The sequence below is a fragment of the Trichoplax adhaerens genome, genomic scaffold (assembly GCF_000150275.1).
Source record: "Trichoplax adhaerens TRIADscaffold_7 genomic scaffold, whole genome shotgun sequence".
NCBI classification, from domain to species: Eukaryota; Metazoa; Placozoa; class Uniplacotomia; order Trichoplacea; family Trichoplacidae; genus Trichoplax; species Trichoplax adhaerens.
Genome location: NW_002060949.1, coordinates 4,054,288 through 4,079,533, shown reverse-complemented (window position 1 = coordinate 4,079,533; position 25,246 = coordinate 4,054,288). Strand labels below are relative to the sequence as shown.

The following is a 25,246-nucleotide window of genomic DNA, read 5'->3' as shown; positions in this document are numbered from 1 at the left end:
ACTGACTAAATGCTAGAGTAATCCTATATTTTAAGTGAGGTTTAAAAGTTGCTTTAATCTCATAATGTCGATACGAGATGTTGAGATAAAATTAAACGGCAAATTAGGGTTATCATGTTAACAAGTATTTTGGATAATTTTATTATATAAAGTAATTACTATGGTAATTTCCAGTGATAGGTATAGCTATATTGGATTTAGTCGTATACATATCTATGGGACTAGTTGATTTCCATCCTATACTCATAAGAAAGTACATGAGAGTACTGCTTATTATCATTATTCGTAAGCACTCTCACTGATTGTACACGTATTAAAATTTACGGATGTTTGGCAGTTAACTACGTACTACTACTTGTATGTAAGTTTTACAAAAGGTTACAGTAAACCCTGCGCTTTGTATAAAAGCTGACTATAGTTTTGATATAGCATAAAGATTGGTATGTTAGTATGCTATTGATTGAATGACAAGTATATCCGCTAATAGTTAGCAAGTTTATCATGGTACTGTTAACTGTGCATAATACGTAGTTATAGACCGGTTATGTGTATATAAAATGACTTATAGTCAAATTTATGATGTTTACGCGAAGGATTCACTCCAATTTCGTACTATAAGGTATAGATAAAGTAGATTTACCAACTAGGTGTCCATAGCTATGAATTTTATAACGTCTTTGATGAAGATATATTAGGATATTGTTGCAGAGTAAAAATGCGAACATATCTATAAATTAAATTTAATTCCATGCTCCGCATAAGATGAATTGATTGGAATTTTATGTTGTTCAGTGTGGAGCTATAAATCAGAAAACATAAACTGCTATTACTCTATAACCTATTGAATTGCAGGTGCTTCTTGTTAAATCGATGTAATCATATGAAGTACAATAATGAATTTCTTTATTAATTATAGGAAATTATATTTTGGATAGTACAGTATTTTAAAGGCAATTTATCGTAAGGGGAGAATCTAATCGTTAAAGTAAGTTAGGGCCAATAATATTTTAAAGTAGAATCAACCACTTTAGTCGTAAATTTGTAACACCATTGGCTGTGGGATATAAGCTAATTAATTATGGTAATTAATTAAATTATATTATTGTTAACTTTGCTATTTTTAAACGGGTAATTGACTTACACAGAATTCTATGCACAGTAAATTTTACTTATTCTATGATAGCTCGGAACGCAGTATATATTTAGCCGTAGCAGAGTGGTTCATAATAAATTGATTATTTTATCAAAAATTATTGTTGCTATGAAACTGTGCGAGAATGTACCGATAGACTAGAGGAAATAAATCACGCTGTATCAATATTTCCAAGAGTACTCGTGTTATGCGCAATGATAGTTTACAAGAAGATTACAGGTCTCAATAAGTAAGCTATCATATCAGATTCCGTGTTGTTATGAAAACTGGATTATATCTTAAATAACCTGTAAATATCGATTTCTGAAGCAATTTACTAGACTACCAAAGTAAAGATAATTGCATACAAGTGTATGCTGTACTCAAACTTAAGCTAATACGTTCATAGTCTGAGGACATGATGAATTAGACAGATAGTAATGCTAATAAACTACAATATTGGGCTACAACAATTTTAATATATTTTAGTCGCAAATAGTATTATGTACAATGGTTAGTAAGAGTAGCATATAGCATTTTAGCAATTCTATGTAAATTTATTGCTTATAGAGAATCTACCGATCTAGATCATTTTTAGTAGTGCATTACTTGCTTGTTAATTTGCAATCTTAACAATTAGCCTTTTAATAATCGTATTTTACATTTTAAGAAATTTTTGTCTGTTGGATGACTTTTTAATTCCTATCAGCCTGAATGCTAGGCAAATATATTTTGTATGTATTGTTTTCTAGTTTTAATAGCATTGGTGATCGGTTTATAAGCTACACACCACATTTTCGTTTAACCACTTAATGTTAGACACTACTGATTTTAGGTTATGAATATTACCTTCAAATCGATGTCCCTTATTTTCACAATCTATGCTGAGCTACAAAGCTGTCTTCAAGCTTTAATCCAATAGCATGTAGTGTTTCAGTACAACTTAGCGTTGCGCTGGATCAAGATTTTTGGAATGTATCGGCAATATTATTCTCATAAATATACTGCATTATAGTTTATCTTTAGTAAATACAGTCTTTCGTACAATTCTCACAATAAAATTGTTGTTCATTTATGAGATCATAAGTAACTATTGCAATAGCATCGCAAAATATGCTAGTGTTATATGTTCTTTTTTTGTTTCTAATAAAGCTGAAATGATGAATCATTGAGTTTGCTCTAATTTCTTCGTTAAATAAGGGTGTTTTTGCTGTAGGATTGGCTATATTAAATTTCTTTAATATAGCTATTAAAACAATATTACAATAGTTCTAACACAAATACTTTGCTCTCTCTTAAAGATGGCACCATATGTACATATATTGAATTAGACTCTGTTGTTTAGATAACAGCAGGAGATTGAAAAGTCTCAAGACCAAAACGTGAATTTTTCGAAAGGTCCGCGTACATTGATAGTTTAATTGGAATTAGGATAAATCAAAATAGAATTTATTGTATTCTTAAAATATTTGATGCTTTAATTTAATGACTTTCTCTATAATAGTAGCTTAAATGAGTGATTATTCCTTTATCGTTAGATTTTGATCAGTCTAATACCTAATAATATGTGAATGGATCACTATTTAAGTAATATAGGCTGATATCTTGTCGAATTCACTGTTGCATTCCTATTAAATATTGATACTGTGAGCTATCAATAAAGAGATTCTTTCTTTTAGTCTAAGGGATATAATAAATGTAATATTAATTACTTTGATACGGTATGCATGTATTGGGGGTTAACAGCTTTTTTTAATATTGAAATTAGTATAGTTCGGAGCCAAGAGTCGACTATTCGTTAGAAAGTATAACACTCAACAGAAATGGCGATTAGTCTAACTACTTTGCGTCATTCATTATTAGAAATGAACCTTTTCATAGCAGGGATTTTGCTTGCGAATACGGAACAAACGATTTCTTTGAGTGGTATCATGAGATTGAGAGTGCAAAAATAATTTTTGTATAGCTTATTCATAGTTGATTTCGCAATTACCCGAGTTGCTACACTAAGCTATTCGTCTTCCTTATTGATAAGGTTGGATGCTCATCGACAACGAGTAGGAACAGTGTGTACTATGTTGGTATTTATCAATACGGCATTGATTAATAGTCATGAAATAATGCATCTTTATACTTAAGATGCCCAGCAGCTGTGCTTTCATAGGACAACTAATCTTAAAAGGGTAAAGTGTTATACGCTTAGATATAAGTCTTCAAATTCTATAAATTAAATTCAAAGAGTGTATGAAACGAATGCATAGTCGATGATAGTATCAGCGATTGCATAACTTTATTGTTTTAAGTCTTGCGTACAATTTTGATATGCGAAGCAAATACTGCTAGATCCAGCTGGCTCCTAGTTGTTGTAATTCTGTTACTATATTTTATATATGAATGTTTGTTAGTACTTTTTTAACAGTTAAGGCCAAAATGTATCATAAGCAATACTTAATCATTGTTAATGGGTCAGAATTTACGCTTATATATTCGCAAATACACGAAGTAAAAATTAATAATGTTTAGCTTTTCAATGTCATTTGTTTACGTACTGTTTGATTATTTTACTTAAGAGAGGATTAACCTTTTTATAACTGATGTTTTTACAGTAGAACTACGATAGTTATGCTTAATTATGATAGATACATCCAATAGTTAAATTGTTTAGACTTAAGCATATTTAGTCATTATAAGCTAACTTTCAATCAGAGTAGTTTTATGATAAAGTTTATTGGTGCAGAAGGTATATTTGCATCATTGTTTAGGAGTTTAAATGATTACGGTATCAAATTTTATGGAGTATTTACGTCATAACGATGCTATTTAGGAATTAAGATAGCAATGATAAGCAATCCATTTGAATGTCCTCATGATATTATACTTTCATATTAATAATGGTTACATGCGTTAAAATTATTTATGAGTGACATCAAAAATAGTATTGGATATGATATCAAATGCAGTTATTTATTTAGGCTCTTAAAGTAAGAATGCAGCCTTAGTACGTATTCTCCATGAGTAATGCTTGTGTGTAGAGAAATCAGTATTCCGATAGTATCCATCTCTAACCAACTAGAATATTTCTTTTTTGTGGTGAGAGTTACAGTAGATTTAAAATGGATATTACTCAGGGTAGATATAATAATTTGTTTTCAAATGAATATTATTGTTCCTTGTCCAAAAATGAGAGTAAGCTATTGAATATATTACTATTTATGTGTTCAGGTGCCTAGAGTAGTACCGTACTGTAAAATTTATGAATATTTTTACTTCCGATTATCGTTTACTCTTACTTAAAGAGTAAAAGTGGACTTGCAACCAGTTTCTAGTTTTATTAATTTGTTTACATTCATAATTCATATTTCTATATATATTTCTAGAAGAGGATATAAATATATCATGGTACTAATTATTACCAGCAACTAACAGTTTACTGTATTTGTAGGATCGGGATAAAAATTGATATTAGCGCATTCTGAAGTAATAATAGTAATAAGGGCATTGTACTACGCATAATAAGTTCGCATATTGTTTATGTTGTTTTTATAATTTTGCGTTAATTTCATTGCGATATTCTTTGGGTTAAATTATCTTCATGCTAAGCATTAATGAGATTTTATTATTAAAAGTTAAGGATTAATATCTCTTGGTTGCTGCAAAGAAATAAACACAGTAGCCGGTATTATTATGTAATTCTGGGAATTTTAGCTGTCCGCCTATAAATTAACGGCCTAAGGATATCCGTTTATATTATTCTTGAACTATTTGTATAATAGTGATGCCTGATACAATAAAATCTTTGGCAATCAAATTATTCGTGCATTACATATGCAAAATTCTTTAGGTAAAGAAATTTTATGCGATTTAGCAATTTTCTTCGATCAAAAAAAAATGTAAAGTTAATAGGTCAATTTTTGTTTGAGTGTTAATCTATTATCATTTACAATAAACTGAATAATAGTGGGAAACTAGGCTCCATTTACTTGAAGAAAAATTTTTGGTAGACAAGTCATTCATGACAAAGGATATTGTTAAGATGTTACTTATACTTTAATTGCCATAGGTAAAAAATTTATAATGTGTTTCATTCTGGTTTATACAGTAAGTGATAAGGAATGAAAATGATTATATAGCTGTAGGTAGAATTTATAATGCCATGTACTAGCATAGTAATTTATTCTTTTAAAATAATGATGAGCAGTATTTAATCAATTCCCATAGCATTAGTTTTACTTTTATGGCATTACTATTTTATTTACCCATTATAAGGAGTGAAAAGTAATATCCAGTTAATAATTACCATTCGCTATTGTATATAAGTTAGTTGGGAGCTCGAGTACTAGTGAAGATAGTGTTTAAGACCCGGTTTCTTGTTACAAAGGAGATTTGTAACGAGGAGGAGGAAGCTTAAGTATTGGTTATTGTAATTGATAAAACATATCTTTATCTTGAACACCAGCGGTTATTAGGACAGTTGATTATCTGCTTATTTCGACAGCAATTTTATAATGTAATTCGATAATTAATAATTTTGTTTTAGAATTACTGCTGTGCTATTACGGCTGCAATATAAAGGTGTTTATATCGTATGAAAATGTAAATAATAATTAACCAGGATAGAACTTTTAAAACTCGAAATTTTTTTCTGATAATTTTTCTTTCTTTCACAAAGAACACATTCTTTATTGGTAATGATGTTATTGCATCATACGTAGTATTGTAGCTGTCAATAGCAAAATTTCAGGTTTAATAATTTATCAGTTAGTGGTAGAAATTCAATACAATATTTTGGAAACCTATAAAATGATTTAAAATTATCAGGAATAAAGGCATACACCATACATTGACAAAACAAATTTTTTACTTAATGAAACTTTCTCGTTAGCATTTGTATATCTTAGATTTTAGTACTTTGTGTAAATAGATTTGAAAAATTTATAGAATGTGAATTATACTCGATAAAATGATTAATATTATAAATAAACCAAAATCTAGTATTGATGCATTACATTACCTTAGTTATAGTGCTATTACTGATAAAAATAATGTAACATCTCATATGCTTATAGCTTTAAATTATTTTCACGATCGTGCTAATGTACAATTTAATTTACGATGACAAAATTGCATTCTATACTGGGCTACATTACGAGAATATCACCTCATATCATAGAGAAATAATTATATTTAGTTAAAAGAGAAGATGTTATTAAAATTAACGCGTTTTATCATCAGTCGAATATTATTTTGCATTAATTGGAGATGCTTTAAAAATAGAGATAAATTCTATTATTTAATACTTTTACCTTGACTAATGATAAAATTGTTAGAGGTGAGAACTTGTAGATTAAAGTGATATTTTATACGGATTTGTATTTTCTCTGATTCTGTTATAGAGAATGAAGTTAAGATCTCACTGACACTAATTCATCGGCTGGTACTGAGGCAATTAATGGTGCGATCTTATTATTAGAAGAAAGTCGATTTTGTTTTTTAAGGCTATTTCTAGATAGTGTATTTTGTTCGCCTTTGTAATGGATGCTAGTTTCATGTTTTTCAATTTTAAATAGAATTTTACAAGATTTTCTCATTTTTGAACTTCCAATAATATAGATGATAGGATTCCACATGCTATGGGAGTAAGCTATCCAAGTGAAAATTTCAGACAATGCGACGACCGATGGCGTATATGTTATTGCTTGAAAGTCCGCTAATGTATTGATCATGTAAATTGGTAACAAGCAAATAAAAAATACCGCCGATACAGCAACCATAACCATAACTACTTGTCCTTTAGCTTTTAATCTAACTTGATTGGTTGATGAGTGACCTTTAGCATGGAATAACTTATGAAATATGATAATGTTAGAGACAGTAACTGTAATAAATGGGATTGCAAATGTTAAACAGAATAAGACTAGGCTATAAGCTTTTCGACCAACAATCGTATCATTCCCCCATACTTCCAAGCAATAAATACCGACACCAGGGTATGTTACCAAGCGAAGCACGATAAATTGAGGGATTGTTAATCCTATAGCTATAACCCAAGTAATAGCAATTAAAACAGTAGTTTGTCGTAAATCACGGCGTGACCGTGATAAATCAAATGTTGTACGATAACGCTCCAAGGCAATAACTACTAGAGTGAATGAAGAAGCGTAAATAGCTACATTGCGTACGCCAAACAGCAATTTACATCCAGCTAGGCCAAAGGCAAATACTGAATTGAGAGAGACAACGGCTACAAAAGGGATAGTAACAGTAATAATTAAATCGCCAATTGCAAGTGCAAAAATTAATATATCAATAGGGGTTCTGCCTGTTTTTCTTTGTAATGTAATCACCGATATTATAACATTACCAAAAAGAGAAACGATACCGATGATCGTATAACCCACAATACTAGCTGCTGTTTGAGTGCTGCTGTCTACATTGCTGGAAAGATTGCCACTAATATTAGACATTATCAATTACGTAAGAGAATAGATTGAATTGAAAAATTGAAATCTTGAACGTTTGTTGTAGATGATAGAGAGATGATTGTTAAACAGTATAACTTATGCACGAGTTGCAATCTTTAAAATAGATCTGTTGTAATTGCGAGAAGAAACCCCCTCGTGTCTAGAAATGATACCGTATTTTTCATGTTAACTTAATGATTTTACGAGTCCAGTACTGGAGCCATGGTGGAAACGTCAAGGTATCTTACGGCGTATTAAAATTACATAGGATAAAGGGAAAGTAATGCGATTTTAGAATCAGTAAATGGATGAGGGTACATACCGTTTAAAGTTGGTTATTATCCAAGGGCAAAATGATGCCGACTGTCCACGCATTTTATACTGCCAAGCAGTGGCGATTATAATGATATTCAGCCATTGTATCGCTAATATAAACATCATAGTGACTTAAATTGGTTGATATTATGGAAGTCCATTGTTGGCAGGATTATTGTCAAAGTTTAAGAAAAGTTTTATAGAAATACGAGTATAAGATATACTTGCTTATCTCATGTTGCATAGCAACCTCATCAATTGAATTCTTTACGTACATATGCCTTACGTATTATGTTTTACTTTATTCGCTTCTTCCTTTGCCGAAAAAAGTCAAGCAGTGAGTACATTTTAAATACAGTACGAGTATTACATCGATAGTGAATGAATAATAACACTTTAACTGATGTCAAATGCGAGTACGACTGATTCTATTTATGAATATTGATGGGATTGATACTGATAATAGTTGGTTTATTGTTGTATATCAATTGAGTTATTGCAAGGGTGTTTGATCGGACGGGTTTGTAGGAAATGAATACTTTACTTTTAAAGTTGAGGTTAGCGATAGATCACTCAAAATTATCCCTTCATTAGTTTGGAAATAGATCCATAAAAGAATACCGTAAATACGTAATTATACTTTAATACCAGTGTATTATGTATAATTGTTTGTATGATTGTGCGTCTCTATCATTCCGAAGATGATTGCTACAGTATCCAAAATGAATAGTCGATGTTGAATATAGGACTACATAGCTATACGAGTGTTGTTACAGTTGCCATTAGTGATGGATCAATGCTAAAGTAAAGTTTTTCCGTAGTTATCCTATGTTGTAGTTACGAGTGCTCATCATTTCAGAACTAGTCAAACCTGACTGGTTCGAATTTTGTGTACCCGTATGTACGGCGGTATAAGGAATGCGTTCAGTGCAGGCCTCATCAAAGCATAATTTCTCTGAGATGTAGTATGGCTCAATTACATGAAGATCTAACCTCTGATTTAACCAAGATTGCGTAACGGTCTATACTTGTATTGTGTACGATGCATGCTACTATTATAAGACCTAAATTGTCAATGAAATAAAATTTCATTTTTCATGGCTGATTCATGCCTTCGTATACAGTATACTGTACAATGAGGAATAGATGCAATAAGGTTGAAATTGCAAAATGACAGCATGCTCATTAATATATATATATATATATATATCCAGTACAGTAGTAGGAAACTGAAGCGGACTTTCATCTGTTGATGGATGTACTGTGTTTTGCAGTACCTCTCGTAAGGTATTGTTGATCGTTCTTTTATCCTGACATCCGTCTTTATAAATATGTAATTAATGAATTGAATTAATTATTCCAAATTTCGCTTTATCTAGGTTGGACCGACCGAACCGGAATCGGTACTCTGAATTAGAGTAAATTTGATGTTGTAGAGATGGATACCAAATATTATCCCGCACAGTTCCAATACGTATACCCATGAATTACTCCAAGAAAAGTCCATAGCGTACCGTACTAAGATAGTTGTCAACCTACACTGTCCTGTAGAGGAAAAGATAGCGAGAAATGAATGGACTTTTTCATGTATTAAGCAGTAAACCTGCTACTACGTGACCCATCTTGTTCAGTAATATAAAAGCTTTTTAAGCTTGAACCTAGAATTTCTTCTACTGTGCTAACGACATAAAATTCAGCGTGACAGTATTCTTCCCTTTCTTTTTCAATATGACTCTACCTTACCGTATTTCAAAGCAACACCATTTGTTTGTCGTTGCTCATTGCATAAAATTGATCATTTTTATTATTTTGTTTTTTAAAGGGAAAATATTCTAATTTCTGAACTGAAGTTGTTCAACTTTGATACTAACTGTCCTTGAATTTTGACTTTGTACTGAATAAATGCACGATAGCGGCCATAACGCTTACTCATCCTTGCTTACAGTAGTTATTAGTCGTGAGTTTGATCCGCTTTCTCTTTTCTCGAGACTGTCGTCAGTCCAACATGATCAATTCATTCAAAGCAAAGTCTATCACAGTTGTAGGACGTCATGCAGGGTGTGTCCACTGTCCATCGATTCGCTCCACAAGTTACACACTGCACGTCGCATCACTCATATTGTGACACGTCATCATCACCGTGGATCTGATTCCACAGGGGTAACAAGTTTCATATTGTTTCGTGTGCGTCTATTACAGTCTAATGTACTGTACTGTACACTTGTACAGTACTTACCGTAGTACCGAGTGCAGTACTAAGTACAGTACTGGACTGTGGCTTCTAGTACAATACTGTATTGTACACTGTACAGTACTTTATATTGTTTCGTGTGCGTCTCTGACAGTCTGATGTACTGTACCAGTGTGAGCCAGCTCTCTTTAGAGTGCTATTAGGCAAAATAAATTGTAGTAAACTTGCAAAATTTGCCTAAAATTCTATATACATACAGATATTCAGCTTTATATTCGTATAATTCTTATTACATTTTGATTCACACTCGTGATTTTAGGGTACCTTAAAGTACTCTGATTCGAACTGGTTCACACTGTACTGTACACTTGTTACAGTACTGAGCGTGGTACTGAGTACAGTACTAAGTACAGTACTGGACTATGGCTTCCACTACAATACTGTACAGTGTACAGTGTACAGTACTTTACGCGTGATCTACTGTAATGCAGATAGCACCAGTACCCCGATCAAGTCCTGTCAATATACGGTACTGTATACGGTCGAGTACTGTGTCATGATCATGTATAGTCAACATCGTCAGCCAATCTCATACCTTACTGACATCGCAGCTGCCGTGCACATTACGGTATTATTCGATTGGTCAATCACTGCACATTGGATAGCTAACAGGTATACAACAATTTCTGCCAAGACTATTCCTTCCTCTTTCATCGACTTTTGCGATTTCGATCATCAAAAGCAACCTTAATACAGTCGTGTGCTGTGTATGTGTAGTTGAGATTGTCTATTGATCTAGGATTTCTATCTAGGCATCCAATTCAAGTGGCTTAGTCATTACATTGACTATTATTGACCGTGTAGGCTTAGGTAGAGATCATTATCATTACTACTCTTCACCACATTCAAGTTGTAACGCATTTCTAGCATCCATGGGTCTCAAGGAACGCTTTCCAACGGATTATCCCTTGTATGCCATTTCCACCTTAGATGATCATCATATCGTATTAGCTGGTGGTGGTGGTTCTGCGCGTACAGGAGTACCAAATGCTTTGGTAGGATATCTCATTTTTCTTTCAATGACTGACATAGAATCGTCGCATCATGAATAGACAAGTTCATTTGCATTCTGTCATCATCATCACACTCATCTCTCACTGGATAAAGTCGAGTTGTAGTTCTGTCCAACGACATTGATGATTCTTGGAAGTTGCTAGAAACACTTCCAGTCAATTGAATCAACGATTGCAGCATAGACTTGTCTATTGGATGATCATGGAGTGATATTACTGTACCTTGGCTCATCCTCTTTTTTTTTGCCTCACTCTTAGGAAATTTACAACTTAACAAAAGGTAGCGGCAACGCTATTCAAGCAGAACCGGTTTGTCGTTATGATACAGATCCGGAAGCAGTAATGAATATTGCATTGCATCCCAAAGAGCGCGTGATTGCATGTGGAATGTCTGAAAAGTGTCAACTCTTATCTATAAGGCAAGATACTCGAATAAATGAATCCAACGAGACGGTGAGGAGAAGGGGAGACGGAAATGATAGGTTAGCTAGTGCTAACTAGCACGTATGTCTTTAAATTAATTAAATATAGAAAAAGCAGTAGAACCAATACTATTTTCACCAGGTGACGATATTTACAAGCTAAACAACCAAAATGTTGACAATTCAACTCATTGTTCTAGAGTATTCTCACAAGTCAGTAAGAAACTTCTCCTTGAACCTGGATTGACTGTTAGAACTGATTTCAACGAAGATGGCCCCAGACAAAAGATTGTTCTATTTACTCGCTACGGATTAAGAATGATTACTGGTGGAATGGATGGCCATATAAGGATATGGAAGGTAGATTTGACAGCGCATTAATAGACTTATTGGCGCTTTTCCTTCACCTAAACCAAGATATATTAAAATGGCGAAATAAGTTATCGCTGAAGTCGTCTTCTTAGAGGAGAATTTTCCTTCAAGATGCTTCTTATCCTTTATGATTCATTCTCTTTGAACGCCAACAGTGCTTAGATTAGTGGATATATTGTAGTATATCATGACATTACTGTACGTACTCGTATTCTTTTCGTATCTTTTAATGCTGAACATTGTTACCAATAGACCAATGCTCATTTTTTTTATCGATGGATGGCGATATCGTTGAATAACTCGCTTTTCTCGCTAGTTTAGGACTGTATTGACATATCATAGGGTTTGGTTGTCAATATAATACGTATACAGTATACGAGTATATAGAATGGATCAAAAGGCCCAAATACAAATAGCTCATTTACAACTTTATGTTATTGAATTAAATACGCATAGAATATTTTAGTTGTAAAATTAATGTTTGTATCTTTATCTTGTTACAGTATCCTGACTTGCAGTTGCAACTGGACATTGCAGCTCATAGTGGCGATATTGATGAAATGGATGTAAACGAAACCGGAACAAGGGTATGATAATTATGCAGTGATGGACTCTGATAACGTGGAACATATATTACGTAAAACTTAATTAGCATAAAATACAGTATAGGTTATTGATAATTGTAGCTTATCAAATTAAGATATTCTTCATTAATTAATCAGTATCGTTATCCCTACCAACGATCATACTTATTCTATTGTATGGCGTTCATGAAATAGATACCTATAACACACCTTACCTCGTTTATACGAGAAATTATAACTAATCCAATCGACTTTGATATTGTGAAAGTCCTCAATGTAGATAGTGTTATACAATTTATCGGGATTATTTACACTGATTTTAATAATTGTTACTGTAATTGTAGATTGTATCTGTTTCTCGTGATAATCACGTCTATGTATGGAATTCTACCAATGGTGAAAGAGTATCCGAACTGACCATCAGTTTCTCTAAAGCTAAAGGCAAATATATTGCTAGAAGTTGTAGGTAAGTTTGGTATAACATGCTATACAATCTCTATTTCTTTACTAATGATCCTTACTCTTTAAAAACATGCATATTATTGTATTACAATCGTTTGTGTCATGTTTGATGCAATAATTTAAAATTAAGGCACGCAATAAGTTTAATGGGCTTTATATTGCTCGTAGATTTGGTACAGCCGTAGGAGCTACTGAGAGCCTTTATACCGTTCACAATCCCTTATCTAGTAGTAGCAAGGGTGCATGTTACTTAGTAAAATGGAATGCTGATGATTATCACCCTTTAAAATACAGAGCTATTGGAGCTGAACGTGCTACGAAAATGGTGATCAGGTTATTAGAAAAGTTATTTATGATTATGTTTGATTCTGACTTGTGATAATAGTGATCTTATAAAGTTATTGCACCCTTCCTTACAGTAACGATGGGCATTTTCTTGGCCTTGGCACTTCCGAGGGAAGTGTTTTGATTTGTACAACGTTTAACTTGAAAGTAAGCCTGGACATACGGCCTCATCTTATACTCGATCAGCGTAACTTGAATGTTTTCTTTGTGTGGTGATTTTTTTGACCAATTCAGAAATTTTCTACTTTTAGACTATTATTCGAGTTCCAAACGCTCATGCTTCGGTGATTACAGGCCTAACGTTCAGCAAATGTACATCTGAGGCCCGCGAACTTGTCGATAGTGATATTGCTTTAATAAGTATATCAATAGACAAGAATTTCTGTATAACAACTTTACCCAAAAGAAGTAAGCAATAATTGAGTTGTGAAATAGAATGATGAAATAATTGTAATATTAATTAATATTATTTCAATTGTCCTTTAGGAGAAATAAGTATCGTTTTCCTCATTTTGGTTGTAATCATTGCCATTTACATTGCATTTAGCTACATGGCCTATTTGGGTATCTAATAATGCAATTCATTTTGTACTGCTGTGTGTTAATTTCGACTGCAAGTTGGTCAATCTGAGCTATTTGAAAATATATTATTGTGTCAAGGCCAACTAATGCAGTACGAACCTGGTTTATATACATTAGAACTGCATAGTAGGCGCTATGATATTATGCTTATACTGCATACCTACAGTGCGAGTTCTACAGATTAATTTCTAGTGGTTTTTTTACGGGAACCTTGATCTATTGATATTCTAGAGTATACCATGGTTATATACTTTAAGTAGACGAAATGCATAAAATTATGCCAGTTATTGAGCATTCGCAGATATATAGTTTAAACTGAAATTTTATTCACTGTACAGTCTTCTACAATTTAGCTTAGTCCTCATCTGGGCTATCATCGCCATCGATTTGTAGATTCTCCCTTTCAAATTGTTCCATCTGTTTGACCAGTTCTGCGTCATCAGTTTCAGTGACCACTTTAGGCTGCAGGATAACAGATTGACATGGTTAATACAATTACAATTACAAAGATTTACTTTACTCTCTATCATAAAGAAAGTTTCTACCTATGCACAAACATAAGTTATCCTTAATAAAATTATATTGTCTTAAATAAAAAATTCATCCTTCAGTCGTTCTAATTCGAATCTTTCACACAATAAAAACACGTATCTTACCGCCATTTGAACATTAAATTGCCCTTCCTTTTGTTTAATTGCTAACTCGATAGCTTTAATAGCGTCTTCAACTATTTTTACGCCTTCGGTTTTATCCATCGTTTGAGCTGATACCACATATAACGGTGGAGCGATCAAATTAATCTAGATTTCAATTAAGCAGTTCATTTTAGAGCATGACTAGACAGGTGTAGCAAAACAGTTTGAATTAATAATCGGAGTAACTATGAGAACATGTCCTATTTAATTTCCAAGCGACGACATTAATAACTAAAATTGTATTTTCATGATAGCACTTTCGTCCATTCGCTTTACGTGCAAATTTTATCATAGGCTTTTAAAATCTCAGAATTCTAAATGTCCACGGTGATACAGAGAGTAATATTTCGTCACAGAAATAAGATTGGAAACTATCTTAATGATGCTATTCTAGTGATATCTGTGATAGAGATTAATGAAGTAGTTATTTCCAACCTTTATAGGTACTTCTGTAGTGCTCTTCTCGAGGCCAGCATGTAAAGCTGCCTTAACGGCTTCAACGCCTTCATAAGTGTAGCAAGTAACTTCAATGTCAGCTCTAACTTTAACTTTTTGAGGGCTAAGTCTTCTAGCTATATGATTTATTAAGCATTCCTTGACATCATCATCCAAGTCAAGTTGATCGACGATACTGGTATCACTAATATAGAAAGGAATAATGGCTCAAGTTTAAATAACCCATTTTACCTGTTTCAACCATACCAAATGAAATTGTTGATTGATGATGTAACGTTTATGAAAGGTAATGCATAAATAGTGATATCATTGATTATTTCCGTTGTTATTAAAAAGTTACCTTATAGCACGTTTAAAGTATTCATAACCAACTCCGGGCTTCTTATCCCTCTCATCAAAATACCAAGCTGATTTAGTGTATAGTTCTTCTAATTGCTCGTTTGTTTCATAATTTAGTGATTGAGCTACGTTACGTAGGATGCTATTAACCTGCAATACAATTCATGTATGTAGGTAAAAGTGAATTAGAGATATTTGAATTGAAATAAGAAATTGATCTCCATTTCAAGTATACAATTACAAAATGACCATTTTGGGCTTACCACTTTAGCTTTAGCAAATTTTTCTTCGCATTTTTTCACTTCTTCCGGTGATACTCGACGCTTGGATAAATCAATATATCCTTTCTCTTTATCAACACGAATTACAACTACGCATTCGTTACGACCAATGCGGATCAACTTATTGACGGAACGAATTCGACGGCGTGATAATTCACTTAATAAAATCATTCCTTCGATGTTGTTATATTCCAGTAAATTCACATAAGCCCCCATTTCTGCAATTGAGCGAACATTAACCATGACAACATCTTCCACTTCAGGAAATTTATTGGAGTAGTAACGACACGAGAGCGGCATTTTTCTTTTTCTAACGGAGTTAAGTTTTATCAGAACAAAATAAGACGGAGCATTTTCAATTGAATAGACTTATTGCTATCCAATAAAGTCTACTACGCTATTACCAAGGTACTTACCAGTGATTTAAAGGTTGTAAAAGTAAATGAAGGCTGTCTTTCCAACACAAGGTGAAGATTTCCCACGTCCAAGCAAAGCACGACTTCCAGCATGTGAAAACGGAGCTTTGTGGCATTCACCTGCTTCTGGAGAATCGCATACTAGACATAAGAATGTGTAGTATGGTACTGTACCATATCCTACTGTGTCTAAAACCGGCGATCATTTTGTTGAGTTCTACTAAATTTAGTAGTCCAAGACTGTTTCAGTTCGCTTACAGTAGTATGTACTGTAAATACTAGAGTACAGTGTACTGTACTCTAGCTTTTGCTTTGTACGGTACCATACCGTACAGTGTACAGTACTGCTTTCTTATTTCCTTTCCTGTACCGTACTGTACCGTACTGTACAGTACAGTACTATACAGTACTGTACTGTACTGTACAGTACAGTACTACAGTATACTGTACTGTACTATACAGTACTGTACTGTACAGTACAGTACTATGCTGTACTACAGTATACTGTACTGGATTATACTGTACTGGACTGTGCGGCACGCTGGGCTGAGAATTCTCATTGCATTTATTACTCACTTGATTACCAATTTGATTATTATTATTTTATTATTATTATCATTATTATTATTCACTGTAAAGTACAAAATCTGCGACTCCGGTGCACTTTCTATTGCCTTTCATGGTATGTAAGTTAGAGTAAAAGTGATGCCTAGATGGAGTGTAATGTTGGATGATAGATAGATAGATTAGTACAGTAGATACGGTAGATTGCGTTTTTCCATGTTTATTCTAGCTAGAGTAAAAGTGATGCCTAGATGGAGTGCAATATTGGATGATAGATAGATGGATTAGTACTTTAGTAGATACGGTAGATTGCGTTTTTCCATGTTTGTTCTAGCTAGAGTAAAAGTGATGCCTAGATGGAGTGCAATGTTGGATGATAGATAGATTAGTACAGTAGATACAGTAGATTGCGTTTTTCCATGTTTATTCTAGCTAGAGTAAAAGTGATGCCTAGATGGAGTGCAATGTTGGATGATAGATTGATAGATTAGTACAGTAGATACGGTAGATTGCGTTTTTCCATGTTTATTCTAGCTAGAGTAAAAGTGATGCCTAGATGGAGTGCAATATTGGATGATAGATAGATGGATTAGTACTTTAGTAGATACGGTAGATTGCGTTTTTCCATGTTTGTTCTAGCTAGAGTAAAAGTGATGCCTAGATGGAGTGCAATGTTGGATGATAGATAGATTAGTACAGTAGATACAGTAGATTGCGTTTTTCCATGTTTATTCTAGCTAGAGTAAAAGTGATGCCTAGATGGAGTGCAATGTTGGATGATAGATTGATAGATTAGTACAGTAGATACGGAAGATTGCGTTTTTCCATGTTTATTCTAGCTAGAGTAAAAGTGATGCCTAGATGGAGTGCAATGTTGGATGATAGATTGATAGATTAGTACTTTAGTAGATATGGTAGATTGCGTTTTCCATGTTTGTTCTAGCTAGAGTAAAAGTGATGCCTAGATGGAGTGCAATGTTTGGATGATCCATGTGATGCGCTTCTTCAATCGAGCACTGTGCAGCACGAGTATACACGAATTTTGTACATTGTACAGGATATGCATGCTGCTGTTACGTACAGTAGAATGTACAACGGTGAATCTGTCCATTTTGTGGTAGATGCTACAGAAGTAGCTCGAGCTTTGGAAATGCGATTTACCATATCTAGCGCTGACGGCACAGTATTTTACTGTGATTTGCTATCAAGTTTTAGTAAAGCTAGCAATTGTGACAAGTCAAGTCTCGCTAAGTAGATTGTAAACTTTCCTCGCTGGCAATGTATTTATAATTATAATTACAATTACTATTACGCATACACTGCACTTCATGATAATAGTAGACTTTTATTGTGTGGTAGTATGTTTTACAATTAATTTTTACCATCACGGTATGGGTATTTTTGCTGTGTACCAGGAATGAGTTACTCTTGCATGATATAGTAAAAATTAGGTTAAGAAATGAGTTCATTCGTAACTGCCTATGATTAATTATATGTAATTATTATTGTGAATTCTGAAATCAGGGAAATATTTTGCTACTGTCTTGTACAGTATATAATAGAGTTCGCCAAGTAGTATCTCTCGTAAATATGGAATTGAATACCTGCTACATAACTGATATGTGCTGTATACTTCGTAGCTCTACAGTATGCACAATGACAATTTACCTGCATGCAGATACATGCAAAATATTGCATTTTGCACTGAGGTAGAGCACTGCTGCAGTTTGATAATTTATGGAATATCGTTACATGCCATCGTTTATTGGAATCAGCATGAATCGTATATGATAGCTTCATGATGCTAGATCCATTTGGCGCGTAGGGATATTTTAGTGTATGCACAGTACTATTTGATATGTATTTGTATCGGAATAAATTAACGTAAATCTTTATATTATTTATAGGTTATACACACGGTGTAGTTTTTCAACCTAAAAAATGAGTCAAAAGGGTGGCTGGATGGACCCGGCCAATAATCCATGTACCGAAGTCAGTTTCGTATAGTAGATTTACCTCTACTTGACTAATTATAGCGAAACAAAAATACTGTAGATACGCTGTTTCATTAAACGTAAAGATATCTGAGATGTCTGTTTGATGATACTGCATTTGAAATAGGTTGTTAATATGTATTTTAAATCAAGTGATTTTTACCGTAGAAATAGGCTGATGGATGCGCAGCGAATTATAATAAGCTATTTTCTTTTCTTATGACTTTTTTATATGTACATGCCTCAGGAGGCGAAAGCATCGTACAAATGTCTAGATGTAAATAATTATGATAAATCAATGTGTCAAGAGTTTTTCGATGCATACAAAGATTGCAAGCGGCAATGGGTTTGTATCCCTTTAGTTCGATAGTAGTGCCTTTCGATACACAGTTGGCATGTAGATTGAATATTGTGATATTCACCTTTGATATCAGACTTTGTAGTAGCTATATACGATTACTACAACTTATGTTATGCTTGATCTGCTTCCAGAATGCAAGAAAAGCTGAAGAACGGAGACGAAAGTTCCAGTCGTCGTGAAATTGCTGGTTTTTCATCCAAAATATCGTATTGAGTCTAGTAGTGAATAGCCTGCAGTCTGCATTATTACTATCGCTTGTCAAGAGGTTCATTATAAAATTAAGAAAGTTGATATCGATACGGTTTAAATGATATAGCAGTAGGTAGCGATATTTGCTACCTTCAACATATCGGACGATATATGCTATTTTACAGTATATAGCAATTCCGTCCTTTGTACTGCTGTAGCTAATTAATTTAAATTATTAAAGCACTTGTTTATGATCATAAATGAAGATGCATATATAAATTTAGAAAGATACAAGTACATAAGCCAATTTTGAAATTAGATCTGTTTAATACACAATGGAGGTAGCAAACGTACATTCTTTCCCTTGAAAAATTCAACTTACTTTGAATAATATCAACACTATATATTATATACGTATTTTGATATAATATTCAAGGCACTAGCTGAAATACGTTGTACCAGTATATCAATTAATTAATCAAATTAAACATACGATCGAATGTCAACTCATTGCTGCAATTAACATCATTAGCGTTCCGTTTAAATGACATCAAAATAATGAAAAAAATATTACAGCATTATAATGTTTGTCGTGATCAAAAGAATTTACCTTGTGTACTATTTTAAACTTCGAGAAAAATTACCGTGAGCTCTTGACAATTGAAGGCAACTTAGACTGGAATAAAAATCCTTCAAAATAGCTTCGAAAATGTGATACTAGGAATAAATATCGCCGGTAGCAAAGTATATACGGAAGTTATCAGTATACTACAGAAGACAAAGGTAAAGCTATTTGCAGTGTTATAACACAACTAATATATGAAAGGAATTAAGGCTTTCCTTTGGGATGGATAATCAGCAAATCGTTCTTTGTACCTGCAAATATGCGGTACAGTTAAGAATAGTGCATGATATTAATTTTACAAAAATAGTAATATGCATAGAGTTTTACCATCGGTGATTATGTCTCGCTCTAGGGATGAATGTTGCACAGCAGAAACAGAACCAAGCTAAACCTCCTAATGAAAATGTCCCGACGGCCCTATGTTATGCAGTACATTAATAGTTTGTTATGAGTGCAAACAGTGTAAGTATAATGAGCGGGTTTTTAATTTGGAAGGGGATATAAATTCATATAATAAGAAACTAATAATTATATACGAGTATATATAGAACTAAAAATTTATTAATAAGGACTAAGACTAAGGCGTTGGTAGTGTAACGAAAGCCTGTAAACAAATACTGTAGTGAAGGTATGAGCCTAGTTAAGTATTAACAGTTCTTACCAGCCCATCCATTCAATCATTTCTCCAAAATAATTTGGGCACGATATGTAATTAAATAATCCTCCACTAGGAATAACGTATCCTTGATCTGTATAAAGAAATTCCAAAAGGAACGTGAGATTATCTTTACAACACATCTTAACACCTATTATTCATGAAAATTCTATTTATGAATATAAACATGGCATTGATCTGCCCAATTGACATACTTTCTCGACGTAAATTTCTTAGCTTAAGATCAGCATAACGATTTATAATAAATCCAATGATAAATAGTAGGATACCAATAATAAATCTAGGGTCGCTATTATTTTTAGAGATGATCATTGAGCGAGTAGAGTTACAAAAATCGTTTTTATAGACATGATATATTCGTATAACCTGTAATATTGATTATAGTAAAGAGCTGAACTGATCCAACTTGCATTGATGAATGAAAAAATAGCGTTGGGTATAAGTCCACCAAGTGTAATGCTAAAGGTTAAACGAAATAGTAATTACGCTTGTTAGTTATGGTATGCCAAATTTTTTATCGCTATTGATTTCCTTACCCTAACGGGGTAGTTTTGGAGCTATAACGCATTATCCATGGGTGTATTAGGCCTCTATAATCGATTTTCATATAGAATTAGTACTGCTTTTATTATTATTGGCAGAAAATGATCTAATCGTGCCACTTATTGTGTCGTCAATCAGTTATTATTAACTTGACTTATGGTTGTATTTAAGACAGAACTATATATCTGATCTATGTATTTATGTAGATGCTGTATATGCGCTTAAACATGACATTCCTACACCGTACGTCATGATGAAAATTGTTGTGTTTTACAGTTGCATAATGTACAATTTGAACACGCAAATATCATGATCATGAGCTAGTAACTGTAAAGGATAAACATGACGTGAACGAATTTGTTAAGTAACATAAGGGTGAGATAGTTTAATCAGACTAATAACATAAAAAAGATGGAGAATAAGTGATAAATGAGTGTTTGCTTGTAGTTGCACTATGAAGCAGAAAATTGAGAACCGAATTGAATACTGTAAATGTTCGTATCTACTTAGTACATGTAAGTCTACTTTAACAGATTAATTGGTGAGATAGTTTAATTAGACTAATGATATAAAAAAAATGGAGAATAGGTGATAAATGAGAGTTTGCTTGTAGTTGCACTATAAAGCAGAAAATTGAGGACCGAATTGCATACTGTAAATGTTTGTATCTACTTGTACATTTACGTCTACTTTAACAGATTGATAGACTGGTATAATACCTATGAATGTAATGTAATTGCCATAATATCATGAAGACAAGATTGGTATAATGGTATTGGTTTCTTCCGTACAGAAAATACACCTATACATACAGTATATAAAACAATACGTAGATCAGTAATATGAATGTATTTATTGATCAAAGATTACTTTAACCAAGGTAAATAAGACAAAATGAAAATTATATATTTGCAGCTTTCATTCAGGATTGCTAGTCAAGAGTTATCATTGTTGTGGTCATTTTCATGACCAATAATCGATTAATTGATCCCACCAACTTACTTTATCGGTTAGTGAGTAGGTCATGATTGGAAACTATACTCGTACGAATCTATCATTGGTGTAACTATGGCTTTCGTGGCTGCGAGAGTAAAAGTTAGTCGGATGAAAGCTATCAGTGGGCACGATTGTACGGTATGTTTGACTATCGATGGATTTTTAGAATTGACTGATGAATTCCTTACAATTAATTCATTCTTACCAGTAGAAATTCAACTACACATGGTAAAGCATCGGATATGGTATGGCCTAATCGTTGTGGAATAACGGGTCCCCAATTGTTGGGATTATTATCGTTATTGCCGAAACGTCCATAAGGAGCAGGTTTAATCAACTGTGTTATTAATGTAATGAGAGCGAATACAAAGCCACCAATAACAAAACCATAATAAATCCAAAATCGTACAGGATTATTCAGAAAAGCCACCCAAGGCCAAACAGGAATCATCTCGATATAATTGAATTTTAATTGAAAGTGAATGTTTGGTAAATTGTTGACTGTCGATCAATAGTAGTCGCTGCGATTTCATGTACTTTAGATTGAAATCATCGCCTGGCGCTCGTTACTACTAGGTACCAGTGATGTTCACTTGCTTGTTCTATGTTTAATTGTGCTGTTCTTATAATAGTATGAATGATATGTGATAGAAAGATGGTAATCCGATGTAGAAATAGCAAGAGCAATAACGAATAGATTTACTGGTATGTTGTGTTGTTGTGGAAATGAACGGTGATACAGATTCATATCGTATTTTTCAATACAGACTTATATACTCAGTACTGGGCCCGGCCCGATCGTGATGGAAATAAACAACGATACAGACTCATACAGTTCTCTATTTCCAATACATACTCGTATAGGCAGTGGCCGTACATTGTACAGTATAAACGTATAGTAGTGCAATATGGCGAAGGGCCATGAGTGTGAAGAAGTTTTCTGCTAGTACAATATGGAAGACGAATAAGATCATTGATGGAGTATACTATACTGTATATCGCTTATAGAAGTACTGTAGTGAAATTTTATCAACTGCTTCAGAAATTCGGAGAGGAAGAAATATACAAACACCCAGCACAAAATGTTTGTTCGAAGGTTCGTCTAACTTGGTTGAAATTGACCCAACGCCGGTATACTTTAGTGTGAAGTAGTTGGGATTGAGTTTCCTTGGAATAAAATCATAAAATCATGAATGGAGTATACTGTACAGTATATCGCTTATAGAAGCACTGTAGTGAAATTTTATCAACTGCTTCAGAAATTCAGATTGGAAGAAATGTACAAACACCCAGCACAAAATGTTTGTTCGAAGGTTCGTCTAACTTGGCTGAAATTGACCCAACGCCGGTATACTGTAGTGTGAAGTAGTTGGGATTGAGTTTTCTTGGAATAAAATCATAAAATCATGAATGGAGTATACTGTATATCGCTTATAGAAGCACTGTCGTGAAATTTTATCAACTGCTTCAGAAATTCGGATAGGAAGGAATATACAGTACAAACATCCTGCACAAAATGTTTGTTCGAAGGTTCGCCTAACTACATTGAAATTGAGCCAACGCCGGTAGTGTGAAATAGTCGGGAATGAATTTTTCTTCAATTGCAACATTAATCTTTCATTCATGCAGGTATATCACTTATACAGTACTATACTAAAATTGTATCAGCTATTATCCACTACAAAAGTTTGGGATAGGAAGGAATATACAAACACTCTGTACAACATCTATGTTCGAAAATTCGCACATCTTCATTATAGTGTGAAATAGTCGGGAATGAATTTTTCTTCAATTGCAACATTAATCTTTCAATCATGCAGGTATATCACTTATACAGTACTGTACTGAAATTGTATCAGCTATTATCCATAACAAAAGTTTGGGATAGGAAGGAATATACAAACACCCTCACCCTGTACAACATCTTTGTTCCAAGATCTGCACATCTTCATTGATATTGACCAACGCCGGAATAGTGTGAACTACTTGGGAATGAATTTTTTCTTCCATTGGATCACACATTGCACAGCAATGGTCAACATTACCTAACTTCAGATGGCTAGTTGAGCTAGCCTAGGCTTTCATAGCAAAAAAGCGCATGAAAGTTGACGTTTTTAATAAGCATTGGCTTAATTTTTACAATCATTCCATTTGGTATCGTGGTGATGCTAAAATCCAAACTCAGATGACCAGTTGAGCTAGCCTAGGCTTTCATAGCAAAAATGCGCATGGAAGTTGATGTTTTTAATAAGCATTGGCTTAATTAATTCTTAGAATCATTCTATTTGGTATCGTGGTGATGCTAAAATCCAAACTCAGATGACTAGTTGAGCTAGCCTAGGCTTTCATAGCAAAAATGCGCATGGAAGTTGATGTTTTCAATAAGCATTGGCTTAATTAATTTTTACAATCATTCTATTTGGTATCGTGGTGATGATAAAATCCAAACTCAGATGACCAGTTGAGCTAGCCTAGGCTTTCATAGCAAAAAAGCGCATGAAAGTTGACGTTTTTAATAAGCATTGGCTTAATTTTTACAATCATTCCATTTGGTATCGTGGTGATGATGAAATCCAAACTCAGATGACCAGTTGAGCTAGCCTAGGCTTTCATAGCAAAAATGCGCATGGAAGTTGATGTTTTTAATAAGCATTGGCTTAATTAATTTTTAGAATCATTCTATTTGATATCGTGGTGATGATAAAATCCAAACTCAGATGACCAGTTGAGCTAGCCTAGGCTTTCATAGCAAAAATGCGCATGGAAGTTGATGTTTTTAATAAGCATTAGCTCAATTTTACAATCATTCCATTTGGTATCGTGGTGATGATAAAATCCAAACTCAGATGACCAGTTGAGCTAGCCTAGGTTTTCATAGCAAAAATGCGCATGGAAGTTGATGTTTTTAATAAGCATTAGCTCAATTTTACAATCATTCCATTTGGTATCGAGGCGATGCTAAAATTCAAACGTCTACAGAATTGAATGCCTTCATTTTTACACTCTAGTATCGCCTAATGTCCGTTTCCTTTATTTGCTTTTTTCAAAATTTCAAGTCTCAAACTACTACCACATGAACAGTGGTAGCTATACCATCTTGTAGTTCCTTTTTTTTAAAATGAATTCTCCATTTACCTCTATAAAAAGTGCAGCAGAGGTGAGAAGATGATGG

The 25,246-nt window shown here is 33.4% G+C and overlaps 4 protein-coding genes across 4 annotated transcripts; 1 reads left to right on the top strand and 3 right to left on the bottom strand.

Moving 5' to 3' along the window:
- Nucleotides 1-6,534: 6,534 nt before the first annotated feature.
- TRIADDRAFT_58248 (uncharacterized protein) lies at nt 6,535-9,530 on the bottom strand (the record flags this gene model as incomplete). Its single annotated transcript, XM_002114078.1, has 5 exons — nt 6,535-7,582; nt 7,916-8,018; nt 8,780-8,903; nt 9,186-9,229; nt 9,512-9,530. 5 exons carry the CDS (start codon nt 9,528-9,530, stop codon nt 6,535-6,537), a joined length of 1,338 nt encoding a protein of 445 aa, XP_002114114.1.
- Nucleotides 9,531-11,031: 1,501 nt separating this feature from the next.
- On the top strand, nt 11,032-13,929 carry TRIADDRAFT_64094 (uncharacterized protein; the record flags this gene model as incomplete). The annotated part of the gene is made up of 9 exons (XM_002114398.1): nt 11,032-11,154; nt 11,431-11,654; nt 11,795-11,954; nt 12,470-12,553; nt 12,895-13,016; nt 13,181-13,345; nt 13,432-13,504; nt 13,609-13,765; nt 13,844-13,929. The coding sequence occupies 9 exons, from the start codon at nt 11,032-11,034 to the stop codon at nt 13,927-13,929; spliced, it is 1,194 nt and encodes a 397-aa protein (XP_002114434.1).
- A 364-nt stretch (nt 13,930-14,293) lies between these two features.
- Nucleotides 14,294-16,010, bottom strand: TRIADDRAFT_27982 (uncharacterized protein; the record flags this gene model as incomplete). Its single annotated transcript, XM_002114077.1, has 5 exons — nt 14,294-14,401; nt 14,596-14,739; nt 15,070-15,274; nt 15,431-15,579; nt 15,693-16,010. The coding sequence occupies 5 exons, from the start codon at nt 16,008-16,010 to the stop codon at nt 14,294-14,296; spliced, it is 924 nt and encodes a 307-aa protein (XP_002114113.1).
- Nucleotides 16,011-20,046: 4,036 nt separating this feature from the next.
- On the bottom strand, nt 20,047-22,525 carry TRIADDRAFT_58245 (uncharacterized protein; the record flags this gene model as incomplete). Its single annotated transcript, XM_002114076.1, has 7 exons — nt 20,047-20,110; nt 20,187-20,276; nt 20,521-20,608; nt 20,730-20,824; nt 21,072-21,125; nt 21,798-21,880; nt 22,280-22,525. 7 exons carry the CDS (start codon nt 22,523-22,525, stop codon nt 20,047-20,049), a joined length of 720 nt encoding a protein of 239 aa, XP_002114112.1.
- Between the last annotated feature and the right edge of the window lie 2,721 nt (nt 22,526-25,246).